At 37.1% G+C, this 13,230-nt stretch overlaps 1 protein-coding gene across 1 annotated transcript in view; it reads right to left on the reverse strand.

The window, feature by feature from the left end:
• Window positions 1–13,230, reverse strand: part of WDR72 (WD repeat domain 72) — a 194,029-nt gene that overhangs the window by 125,490 nt on the left and 55,309 nt on the right. Inside the window, exon 13 of the mRNA XM_003784626.1 lies at window positions 10,245–10,447. Within this exon, the coding sequence (XP_003784674.1) occupies window positions 10,245–10,447 (203 nt within the window). The remainder of the gene's footprint in view (window positions 1–10,244; window positions 10,448–13,230) is intronic.

Consider the following 13,230-nt stretch of genomic DNA (forward strand, 5'->3'; position numbering starts at 1 on the left):
TTCTGTATTAACAAGTACAGTGAGATAAGCCATCCTGGAGGGGCTGTGTGCCCTATCTGGGCACTTAGATATGGTGCAACCCATTGCATTTTTTTTGTCTGTGGCCCCAACTGTTACTGTGATTAAGATAGGAGGGTAGATAATTTAAGTCAGAAATATATTTCAGAGTATAATTTATCATGATTGATGGAATTCTCATAAAAATGCCAATAATTTTTTATGCACTTAAAACTATTAGTTTTGTGCTACTATCATACTGATTTCATCCTTGATAACACCAGAAATTTCATGTCTAAGATAAAAGCATGTTCTAAAGATCATTTATGCTGATCATCAGCACACGCAAATATCCAAGGCATAAAGGAAAGACATGCTTAAGGGACACCCCAGATGAGTAATTTGTTACTATCTATAAACTTGACTTCAACACTAATCCACCTGGTTGAATAAAAGATAGGCCCTTGGTAACTGAAAACGTTGGCCTACCAATTGTATGAACTATATGATAACGAACTTCACGGAAGGTAACATCTTAGATTTGGGAAGCCACATCAACTATCACAGAACTTTCTCATGTAAGCCTCATAATAATCATACTGAAAGAGACAGACCCCATGCTGTTCCTTTGATGTTCTGCCATGCAATCACAAGACTGATGTTGTGCTATGGCTGTTACAAAACAGAGATCCGCCTCAGAGACAAGAAAAGGAAAGATTTGCTACAAGAGGAAAATGGAAGAGGCCACGTTTTATAGAATGACCAGAGACCTCTAGTGGGAGCTGGAAAAAAGGAACGAAGATGAGCAGGACTTTGTATTTGGCAAGCTATCATGAGGACTTTCTAAAAACCGCCAGGTCTTGGACTAAAGACACAAAGCAATACAATTTCAGTCCTCTATGAGATTGTGCATGGAGTTACACAGGTGCAAGCCCTTGTGGCCCACAGCAGCCTCTTAGGATTACTTTTATATCCATCAAGAATAATCATACTTGGGCAGCGCCTGTGGCTCAAAGGAGTAAGGTGCTGGCCCCATATACCGGAGGTGGCGGGTTCAAACCCAGCCACAGCCAAAAACTGAAAAAAAAAAGAAATCATACTTGACCAAAAGGTTATGAAGGATATTTTAATTTAAAAATCACAATAGCTGTTGTCAGAGTTTTTAATATATAATGAAGAAAACTACAAACAAGTGAATGTCATGTAGGGATGCAAGGGGACTGGTGGCACCCTCAGGACATCACTATTAAAACCTGATTCAGAAAAATGGACAAGAATAGTAGCTGGTTATGTTTTTTAATAAGCTCCTGCTCTTTGTTCCAATAAATAAAGTGGAAGTCTTCATACATTTTGTGTTTAATAGGATCGGGGAAATATGCCATAGAATAAACACTATCTCTGTTAAGAATTGCTTCCTGTTAGTTTTCTGCCTCAGCTGCTCTCTGAGGGCCAGTTTCGACATAAGTCATCGGTACAGAAATGGTGCTCCTGTTGGGACTCCTTTAAATGGGTCCAGATGGTACTCTCAGTCAATAAGTGATATTACCAGCTTTCAAGAAGAAAGATTTTATTTCCCTCCTTTTCTTTCTTGTTATAAGCAACGAACCCTTTGAGTTAACTCAACATCTGAATTTTGCAAACTTCACTTTCTACTCCTGAAAATATCATCCAGTGTGTTAGTCATAAAAAAAAAAAAAATAGGATATAAACACGAGATTGTTCATCTTGAAAGACAACGATTTGATTGCCAGGAACACACCGCATTTCTTTAAAGGGGTAACATTTTGCATCCCCTTTTAATCAGAACTGCTGGCAAGTTGCACAGTCACAGAGCATTGAAACCCACTGGAGTGAGTTTGTACATCAGCAGACATAGATCTCTTTAAATAGGTTGGATGGGTCCAACTTCTGGGTCTTATAAGAAGCAAAGTCTTAACACATTTTGAAAAGTCACAGGCTTGTAAAAAGGAAAAAGAATTTCTAACTGAAAAGAAAAAAGGAAAGGGAAGAAAAAAACGAGGATGGGAGAAAGTCCATAAATAGTTCTGGGTGGGTAATATGATATGAAAGTGATTATAGAAATTTATAGGGTCTAAAATAGCTATAAAATTATTAATGTAAATAAAAGAAAATGTAAAGATACACTTTCATAAATTATGCTAATACTGTCCCTAAGATTAAACAAAATACAAAATTAGAATGCCTGATATGTTCAACTTTTATCCATGCTTCTGTGTTAGAACTGCCCCCCCAAGTTAATTGCTCATGATAAATAAAACATTTAATTTAAGAAGAAAATTATAATCCTAGATCTCTGTATCTCTTATGGGATTAGTGAAATACTGTGGAGGGAAGGACATTGAAGTAAATCTAAGCCAAATTTAATACTATAGAAATGATGTAAACATTTACTCCATGAAAAAAACCTTACTTTAGAATTAACAGAAGAGACGGCATTTTTTGAAATCAGCCAAACCCTAAGCAGAGCAAACTCTCTGTTAGAAATCATGATTGCCTATCAGCAATTATAAAAACAATAACGCTGACCTTGAATCAGCCTTAAAGGTCTTTGTTCACAATTATATTATCGGCTTTATGAATTTTCAGTTGCTATCTCAGCCATAAATTCAATAAATGCAGAGTTGGTCAGTAATAGGAAGATAGCTCTTTGAAAAGCCTTCCCTGAAAAAGGCATTTGAGAAAGCATACATTTAGACTGGCATTTTCCATGTTAAAAATCACAGCTTTCTCAAATCCTGCTCAGCCTACCTTAAACAAAGCCTTATGACATCTCAGGTAAACAACGATAAAAATTCAAAATCACATTTGGTCAAAACTAGAAATTATTTACATAAATTATATCTGTGGCCCTGGGAAATCAAAGATAGTCAGCTAAAAGGTTTTTAGACCTAGAATTTTTTTTAATGTTTTAAGACTTTATCTTCAATGCATATAAAATTCCACTTCCTTTTCTGTTTATTAAATGTAACAGCTAGCAACTGTAGAGGAACCCGATCACGAAAAAGCCCTCGTGCAGGGTTATTGTAATTAACAGATTCAGTATCTCTTACTGCCAGTCTGGTATCATGGCAACACTGCAGGCTGAAAACTGCTTAGAAAACTCTTTAAAAAAAAAAGCAAGACTCTGCTTTAGGAGAACAACACTGGGGACATTACTGGCTGTCAACATCTGTGGGTGTTGCTATGGGCACTGTCACAAAAAACTATGCCATCTACACAAACTCATATACACACAGAGAAGAGGAGAGGGACACGGAAGATGAGTGGATAAGAAAAATATAAAGACGACATAATGGGGCTGGCAATATACAATAGGCACCCGATTTTGAGTTCATATTTCGTACCGATTCTTTTCTATTAAGACTAGAAAATCCAAATTCAACTTAACGGTAATTGTGACAAAATGCGAACCAGGGTTTGGAAAAAAAAAAAAAAGAAGACACTTAAAACTCTACATTGGTGCCATTTATCACCAGTCTTAATTTGAGACTCAAAGTGAATTACATTTAAAATAATATTGAAACTTCCACTTATAAACCCTGGATAGTCGTTTATAAATCTACAGAAGAGAAAAGAACAGGTTACCATGAACAAGAACCCAATATTGATTTTTCGGCAGTGCAGTAAGGCATCTCCATTCTATTTGGCTGCTGTCAAAGCCACTCTTGAACAGCTGGAGTCAAATTGCACTATTTACAGCAAGAGCCCTTGTCAAGTGGACCATAAGTATCCTAACAATACACTATTCAAATGGCACTTTGCCACACAAATTGCTGACTTGATGAATAACCTCTGTCAATGACTAAGGCCAGTATAAAAGTTTCATTTTTATGAGAGGTTTTACATTCACACATTAAGGAAGCTTTCTTTGAAGAACTATTAGGCTATATATTTCAGGCCTTTGGACGCTGAAAATAATTAAAATCTATTTAAATACATCAAGGGAACTTGACAACATTAATATGGATCTGGTGTTAACTACATTTGTCACCCGAGTGGGAACAGAGTCCTTCTGTTGCTGGCACTCCCCCCCGCACGTGCCACACAATACCGGCCTCAGGCCACCGCCCACCATGAAATAGGAGCATTCTGCTTTTATGCCTCCGATTTACATGGCCAGCGAACATCCAGAGACCAGCCAGGCTTTGAAGTCTTGTGGGGAAATTCGGAGTTGCTTCTGTGCGCGAGGTGGACAGCTGGGGTCGTTTCATGGTGCATTTCCGACTTTTCAGAGTGACTCAGACCTCCTAAATTCGTTTTGAAACAAAGCTGCGTTATGCCCTCCCAGTTTTCCTCATGAGGGAGCTAACTTTTTCATCAAAAAAAAAAAAGCTTAAATTCATGCCACAAAGTGAGAAAAGGAACAGTCTGCATAAAACAGTTATCAGAAAGGAGAACAAAAAACATAGTGGGCTTTAGAGAAATTTTTCTTAAAGTGACAGTAATCAAAATTATATTTAAAAAGCTTATGATACATGGTTATACATTGTTTAAAAAAATTGCATCACTTCGTGTGTATTCAAAAAGCAGATTGCCTGTATAATTCTCCCCTGTTGAATACTTCTCCATCTTACTAGGAAGGACATTTATCATTTAATCACCAGAGTTTTAAATTGAGATTCACTAAACCAAGATACTTCAAACAAAAATCTTAATCCAATGTTTACTGAGGGAGAGAGCTATATTTTCATCAGGTGTTTGCATTTGGGTCATAATAATCTATTTTCTCTTAAAATTATGCAAAATCTATATAACATATTTTCTACATCAGAAAAATAGTTATATGCTGTTTATTACATTAAAAAGAATGGAGTAAAAATTTGCTGATCAAACCAGTTAAAATTTTCATTATATGGGGAATTTATCCCTGTGTAATGCAATTGTTTTCAAATAAGTATTTATTCTTTTTCATGGTGATGCAATTTTGACAGGAATAATATGTGCTTTGATAAAAATTTAGCTAATTTACAACATGTAATATTTCCACCATGAACTATTATTTAGTGTCAATATTTTTCCAGGTGAAATTTTCAAATCTCACCATTTAGAAACTATACTAGTTCTATTTTGGTTATTTCTGTGTGTCATAAAATATAAAAGAAATAACTTTTCATTCTCATAAGGCAGTAATGAGTTCAAATTTTCAGTGGGTAGTCTACCAATTCACCATGCGTGCTTTATAAGAAGTAGAGGGATACTGCTTTTATAAGAATTCTCAGCAAATGCTACCAAATAGACATCACCCTAAGGTCAACTAAAGGTTAAAAAAATACAACCACATTTCTAGAAAATGGAACTGGAAACTAAATAAATGCAAATGCACTATTTTATAATCAACTTTATGGGTTCAAATAAAGATGCACATACAAGTGCATTAAAAAAAATTTCCTTTTAAAAACTCAATAAAATCAGAAGCCAAAACCTGCACATTTGTTTATTTCAAAGGTTTTCTAAAAACATCTAAGTTCCTAGTTTTTGTCACAAAAACAGACTTAATACAGATCTTTTGCATTATATTCAATACAGTGCAGAAGTGGTTGAAGTAAATTACCTTATTAAAAATCTAGATATGAAGGGAAAGCAGAGGTGTTAATTATTTTTCCAGTTCCTTCCAATACGTCATGATGTTCATGTCCAACGAGACTGTCTAGACCATAAATCAAGCAACTAGAGCCAGTGCATCAATTCTGCCTGTTTTTGTAAATAAAGTTTTATTGGAATATAACCACCCTTGTGGAAGAATTGTCTATAGTTGCTTCTGTGCTCCAATAGTAAAACTGAATAGGAAGGGACAACAGCAAAGATCTGCCAGACAAACCTCAAATATGTACCACCTTGTCCTATCATAGTCCAATTTTGTGTTGCTGTAAAGGAATACCTGACACTGGGCAATTTATAGAGAAAAAAGTTTTATGTGGTTCACAGTTCTGCTGCCTGGAAGACTCAGAATCTAATGAGGGTCTTAGGTTTCTTCTATTCTTAGTGGAAAGTAGAATGTGCACAGAGATCCCATGGTGAGAAAGGAAGCAACAGAAAAAGGAAAAGGAGGTTCCAGGCTCTTTTTAACAACTGGCTTTCATGGGAACTAACAGAGGAAGAATTCACTCACCTCTCCTACAGCATTAATCTACTCATGACGGATGCATTTCCATAACCCAAACACCTTCCATTAGGCCCCATCTCCAGATTTCAACATGAGGGTCAAATTTCGACTTAAGGTTTGGAGGAATCAAATATCCAGACTATAGCAAGTTCTTTACAAAAAACATTTACTTGGCTCAGCGCCTGTGGCTCAACCGGCTAGGGCGCCAGCCACGTACACCTAAGGTGGCGGGTTCAAATCCCCAGCCCGGACCCGCCAAACAACAATGACGGCTGCAACCAAAAAAAAAAAAAAAAAATAGCCGGGCGTTGTGGCAGGCGCCTGTGGTCCCAGCTACTTGGGAGGCGGAGGCAGGAGACTCGCTTGAGCCCAGGAGTTGGAGGTTGCTGTGAGCTGTAATGCCACGGCACTCTACCCAGGGGGACAGCTTGAGGCTCTGTCTCAAAAAAACAAAAACAAAAACAAAAACATTTACTCATCCCTGTCTAGTTCACTGTTGTTCAATACAAATAAAATGCAAACTAAACTTGTAATATTAAATTGCCTGCTAGCCATATTAAAACACTTAAGAAGAAACAGGTGAAATTAGCTTTAATAATACATTTTATTTAGTCCTATGTATTCAAAATATATTTTAACGTGTGACACTACCCACATTTCGAATGCTCCATAGCTATTACAATAATGTTTAATGGCTGCCATATTGGGTAGTGAGACTCTAAATCAGCCACCAGGGGGAGCTGTTAGGAGACCCGGTCTATAGAAATATCAAATAATCCTGTTTGTCCTTTTACTCATTTTACAGACAAGAAATTCAGAAAAAGAATTTGAAACCAATCAACTGACCAATAGAAAATGCTGTTAAGGCATTTTCACCTTAAAATAGGATAAAGCCACAAAGATTTCTGCCATGTAGAGACGATTTTGGCAAGCCTATTTGTTCTCTACTTTGAAGCTAAATTCCTCCCACTGCAATTTAAACAGGTTCTATCTTGTTTTATCCTCAGATGAGTCTAAGAAAAGCAGTTCCTCATCACTAATATGATATCGTATTCCTTTACCACTCTGCCTCTTCTCTCCTATCACAAAGATTTTTTTCTTTGCCTAGTTGCACAAATGCAACTGTTTTCGAAATTCAAATTGGACTCATTTTCAAAATGTTTCATTGTATTTGCTGTTCTCTTCTAAACCTTTCCCCATCTCTATATGTACTCTTCAAATGCAAGAAGAAAAAGTGCATACAACAGTCTAGTCCAAATATTGCCACACATAAAGAGCTCACTGCACAGACGTCACATGCTATTCTTCTGTTTAAACAGTTCACCCAATTGTTGGAGAGTATTTCACTTGTGTCTTACCAAAATACACACACACACACACACACACACACACACACCCTTAAATACTAAGTAACCTGAGAAAATTCTAAGTTTCACAAACTTATTGTCCTTCACTTTTTTCCACACATAAAATGAGTGTGATCCAAATCCTCTTCCTTAAAACTGACTTTTTTTCTTATGAAAACTCATGATTCATTGTACTATATGAATAAGGAGAATGGAGAACTTAAAGTATTGTTTCAAATTTCATGCTTATCAAATAGGTTCATCAAAGATGATTGAGATAAAACTATCTCAACAGTCTAACTTTAAGAGGGTAAAATGCTAAAAGATAAGGAATATATGATAGGCAATGAAGATGTCCAGTGCATAACTGGAAAAGATAGAATGTAAGAGAAGCATACGTAAAAATAGCTTTGATGAACACTGAATTCAACAATAATACAAGCACAGTACGTAGGACAAAGGAGGTGACAGTCCTGTCTAGTTTGGTTCTTCAGTTCTAAAGAATGAAGATTGGAAACCGTAGTCATCTAAGGTAAAGGGCAACAGCTAGAAAATAAAGTTGGAATCAGCCTATGAATAGGAAAACAAGACCCTGGCATTTTATTGCTTCCTGAAGTCAAGGAAGAAACAAAACTATATAAAAAAAATGAAATCTATATATACTATTACCAGTACTGAAAGGGTAGTTCTGAAGTTCTCCAAGAAACTGAAAGAAATAACAGAACAATCAGTTTCCCTTCTGGGAATTAAACTAGTAAACTCAGGGCTTGATGAACTAGAGTTGCTCTTGCAGACACTAAGCTTCCAAAACACATAGGTCAAGAGACAGCCCACCTTTCTCATCCACTATCTAGCATGTGCTTTCCACTGTACAATGCTCTCTGTTATGAAAAGAGAGCATCAGAGACTCAGCAAGATGGGAATGCTTGGTTGCAGGCTGGCTCACTCACTGAGCTTTACTTACCCCCACTGTACAGTACATTTACTTATACTGTGAAAGTGACTGAATTTCCTGCCTTACGTTCAGTTGTGAAAGTCAAAGTTTCATTACACCTACAAAATTACCCTTAAAACACATCACCTTTTTCAGACCTTTTGGAAACCCGACAGCAATTAAATAAATGAGAAAGGGGGATAAAAAGCCATCACCTAATCACTGGCTTTAATATCTGAAGCAGGAAAGTATAAATAACGGTATGTAGTCTTAGAAAGGGAGTCTTAACCCAAATAGCATGTACGCTTACAAAGGGAGTCTTACAAAGAGAAACCCAAAATTTATAAAAATTTTAACACATATCAGCTTGACCAATGGAGATGATACCCTAATGGGCTGAAGAGTTGACTGCATTCCTGCCTCTGACTTTCTGCCCATCAAGGAACCTCTGTGATACTTTGTTCCTCTGCCCCTACAGCTTTGCTACAGTGAGGATGAAACAAGTAATGGCCAGAATTCTAATTGTATTTATCATTGTAAGTTAAATCATTATCATTCTAGTTAATATGATCATTTTTAGATGTTCAGTTATGTGATTCAGTTCTTAAAAGGTTGACAAATCCTAGACTCACTAATAAAATATAAAGTAGGTCTCCAAACCTAAACAGCTAAAGATTATATGCTGGCACCTACCCCAAGTCTGCTGCTTCAAGGCATGGCTTGAGCAGCCAGTTGGCATTTCTTGATGAAGACACATTCTTTTTATCTTGGCCAGGGCTGGGATTGAACCCGCCACCTCCGGCATATGGGGCTGACGCCCTATTCCTTTGAGCTACAGGTACCGCCCTTTGTCTAACAATATGTGGACACATGAGATAAAATAAGGTCTTATTTAAATTCCTTATCCATGTTATTTTACCAGTCTTCATAGTACCATTAAAGTGACAAAAAGTATCAACAATATGAAATTAAAAATCAGCAAAAAAAATCAGAGAAATTAGAAATCCCACTTCCCAAAGTAGATCCTTGAAATAATCCTGATAAAAAAAGCTTCTGTGTCATTCAGAAAAGTAAAACATAAAGAATACCCCATCTACCAAGCCACAGGAAAATAATTTGCATTAGCACTAGCAGAAACGTAATATAGAGCATAATACAGTTTCCAAAAATTAAAATGTACACCTATTAGATAACATAAAATTACATTTCCATGAAGATATACATTAGACGCGTGCATATAAATGGCATAGTTACAACATGTTGAGATCGTAACTTGAAGTGTAAAGATAAAAGGGTGGAAAAGAATCCCTTAGAGAAATCAGATTAAATCACAATATCACCTTGAGAAGTGAAAATACTAAAGGCAGTCCAAATTTCCACTAAGCTGCTTGACTTGGCTTATGAGAATAAATGAAAACTTCCTTATTGTATATCAACAGAGGCTTGAAATCCTAAGTATGAGGCTGTATAGATGAGAAGAAACTGCCAGACAATGATACCTTTTTGTTTATTTGCAATAAGCATTTTTAAAAGATGTCGAATATTCTAAACCAAAAAATAGAAGACAGTTTTTTATTGTTTCCTATGGAAAATCACCTGGCATCCAAGGGTTAATATAAAATTGACTGTATTTTGATAAGCTAGAACCTGTCTTCAAAAATAATGCCATAACAATAGTCACTCAGAAAGCGACCCTGATAGACCTAAGATCACTACGTAGAGGCAGCGGTGTCTGAGTTCTTGCTTTTGTGTTGATACTTAAGGGCCACAGAATTATGCAGGCAGATCATTTCTTATTTGCTTGAGAACATTCCTTGTGAACAGCAGCTGGCTTTGCACTTACCTTGCATGAAGACTCCACCTGCAGTCCAGGGGAAGGTACTGGCCCAAGCTGATAGGAGCTGGACGATCTCTGTTCTACACTTTTGTGTCTATGTGTCTCTGAGGCCGCTGGAAGTACCAGCTCGGGCTTTAGAAGCTGTGAATCTTCACAACAATTAAGAATAATTCGAGCTCTTTCTCCTGTCTCATGCCTTTCTAAAGTGCCTGGAAAACAAGATTAGAAATTGAAAGTTCAGCAACACATTTACTCCAACAGAATCAAAAGACAGAACAAAACCCGAACAGATGAATCACGATTCTGTTGTTGATGATCATGCCTTGCTATCTTCTTGCAACCAAAAGGAAAAAAAAATAGCCTGGATGCTTTTTCTCAATTATTTAAAACACCCTCTCACAAAGGCTGAAATTATGGATTTGAGAAGCTCATCTTCCTCTTTGTGCCTTTTCATCCACTGAAATCAACAGGGCATTCAATAGTCTTTAACAGTAAAATCTCTCACTTATTATACACTATGCAAGTGATCAATAACACACAACTATGGAATATTTTAGTGCTGTCCCCTAGTGTTCCAACTCACGAACAACAGAGAATGCACAGGGTTTGGCTTGGGGTCCCAGGCTTCAGCGGTTTCTATCGGTAATAAACAATTTAAAGGGATGGGGCAATTGAGAACACCGATACATTTCTGTCCTACTTTCCTGACCCAAGTGTCCCCCCCAGGCTTTTTTTGTTGGTGATATTGTTTTTGTTGCTGTTCTATCCGTTGGCTCTTATTTCTGATGTTATTAGAGGGGGAGGGAAATCCTTTGCCTAGTCTCAGAATTCAGGCATGCTGGTGAGTTCAATTTAAAGTTTAAAAGAACAAGAATAGGAGCAAAGGTATCAGAAAGCCCTTCACAAATAGTGAAGTGTTTTTAACATAGGACACCATGCCATACACGCAGTGAAATCTCAATAAATATGCATTAATCATGGCCTGTCTTTTCTGTCAGTCCTGAGTTCTTCTGCATTATTTAGACTGTATTCAGTATATGACTTACAGCTACTGAATAAAGACGCCAAGCAAAATTAACTTGACAAACGATACCTAAGTACAGATTTCATGTCATAGTCTTCTTTTCCCACCAATGAGAAAGAACTAGTTGTACAATCTGTTGAGGAGAAAGATGATTCTCATTAAGAAGAAAATATCAACTTAAAGTAACCCCAATAAGAAAACGAAAATAATGATAGGCTGCTACGTCTTTAGACAATTATGGAGGTAGAGTTGGATTTGTGACCATTCTCCCCTCTCTCATTCCCCTTCCTCTCTTCCATCTCTTTATTTTATGGGAACTGAACTACCATAGTTTGGAACTTTGGATTCCAAACCCATAAAACAGCTACTGGGCTAACATAGCAGGTAGCGCTATATCTGAGTCCCTTCATATCAATATTTTTTCATTACAGCACTTCTACATTTATAAATGAACATCTTTTCCAAACATATAAACTTGTTCTTCTTCGAAGATTCCCTTTTCCCTCAAGATCGACATCTCTTTAACAAAGGAAGCTGGCAGCAACACCAAGAAAATTCTTTCTCTCAAGACTGTAAGAGTAGTTTAGCAAAACAAACATACCATTCATTACTCCTTCCTGAAAATAACTGCATGCCAGAACTTGTAACTATGTCACCTGGTAAAAGTCACTGTCTTTCTGAAAAATCTCTCTTTGAATGTGGTATCCCTATAGATATTTTTGGCTCACAGGTTTTCTGTGGACCCTCAAACAACAATGTTTTCAAAACATTTTGAGGACTTGGGAAAGAATTTCTTTTACTTTAATACAAATGGTAAGTGCCTTATACTATATATTTTATGTATCCATATGTCTTATTCAAGATGTAAGGTCTTCTACAAACACAAATGCTTCTTACATTTCTTGCATTTTTCAGCGATGAAAATAGTTTACCTACAAACTTAGGTAGTTATAATCCATTTTCATCGACACGCAAGGAGGGGTCTGCCTGACCGCGTGCTACAGGCCATTCACTGTGCCACAGATGACAGTGTAGTAAACCAGAATGATTTAGTGCAGCTTGCTTAGAGCATCTGTAAAATCGAATGGTCATGCAAAGGAAGAAATATCGAAAGTTAAGTAGCTACCATATTCAGAAGAATACTAAGCCACTTCCACCCAAAACGAGGGATCTCCCATTCTAACAAAATGTGTGTGACACTTGGTTTTGTGAACGATCGTTTCTATCATGATTAATTATAAAATATTTGGAAAATAATAGACACTTATTTTGTTTCGAAGACCTGGCTGAAGCACACATGTAACTTAAGGAATGGTTAAAGTCAACCAATTCCTTTAAAAGTTACCATAGATAAGTAAGCTACACATTCAACACAGTAAGTTGATTTTGTAATAAGTTCAGGACAAAAGCTTTTGATAGTCCCTTGTGAAAACTCTTGACAGTGGCTAGGGAGGGAGTCCCATACGTGTTACTCATTTATGACCTCTTTATTTCAAACTCACCCTTCACTACCTGCTCTGTGAAATGGATATGGGCTCCATAAGTGTTTTTACTTCCTCACCTCGTGAAACAGTAACCTCAGTGGACAAAGAGTACAGGAAAGACTGAGTTGAAGAAAGAGTTTTTCCTTTTGGTTTTGGTGTGCTCTCCGGCAGCTGGGTGAGTGATTTCCCCAGCACATGCATGAAGGCCGGTAGCAACCAGCACCCAGGTAGTGATTTCCCTGCAATGCATGAAGGCCGGTAGTAACCAGCACCCAGCACCCAACACCCAGTAGGTTCTTTTAGCACACTCTCTTTGGGCATTTTTGTATCAGAGTGCTTCAGTGAGACATTTCCCTGTGAACAGTCTTCCTTGATGGTGTCCTTGAGGATAAATTTCTGGAAAGTTCTTCCAGCAACACACCATTGCAGCTTCTCTGCCTTCCAGTAACTATAAACATACCCTCTCCAGCAGGATCAGGAACTT

Source organism: Otolemur garnettii, unplaced genomic scaffold (genome assembly GCF_000181295.1).
Source record: "Otolemur garnettii isolate 467f Iridium unplaced genomic scaffold, OtoGar3 scaffold00011, whole genome shotgun sequence".
In the NCBI taxonomy this organism is placed as follows: Eukaryota; Metazoa; Chordata; class Mammalia; order Primates; family Galagidae; genus Otolemur; species Otolemur garnettii.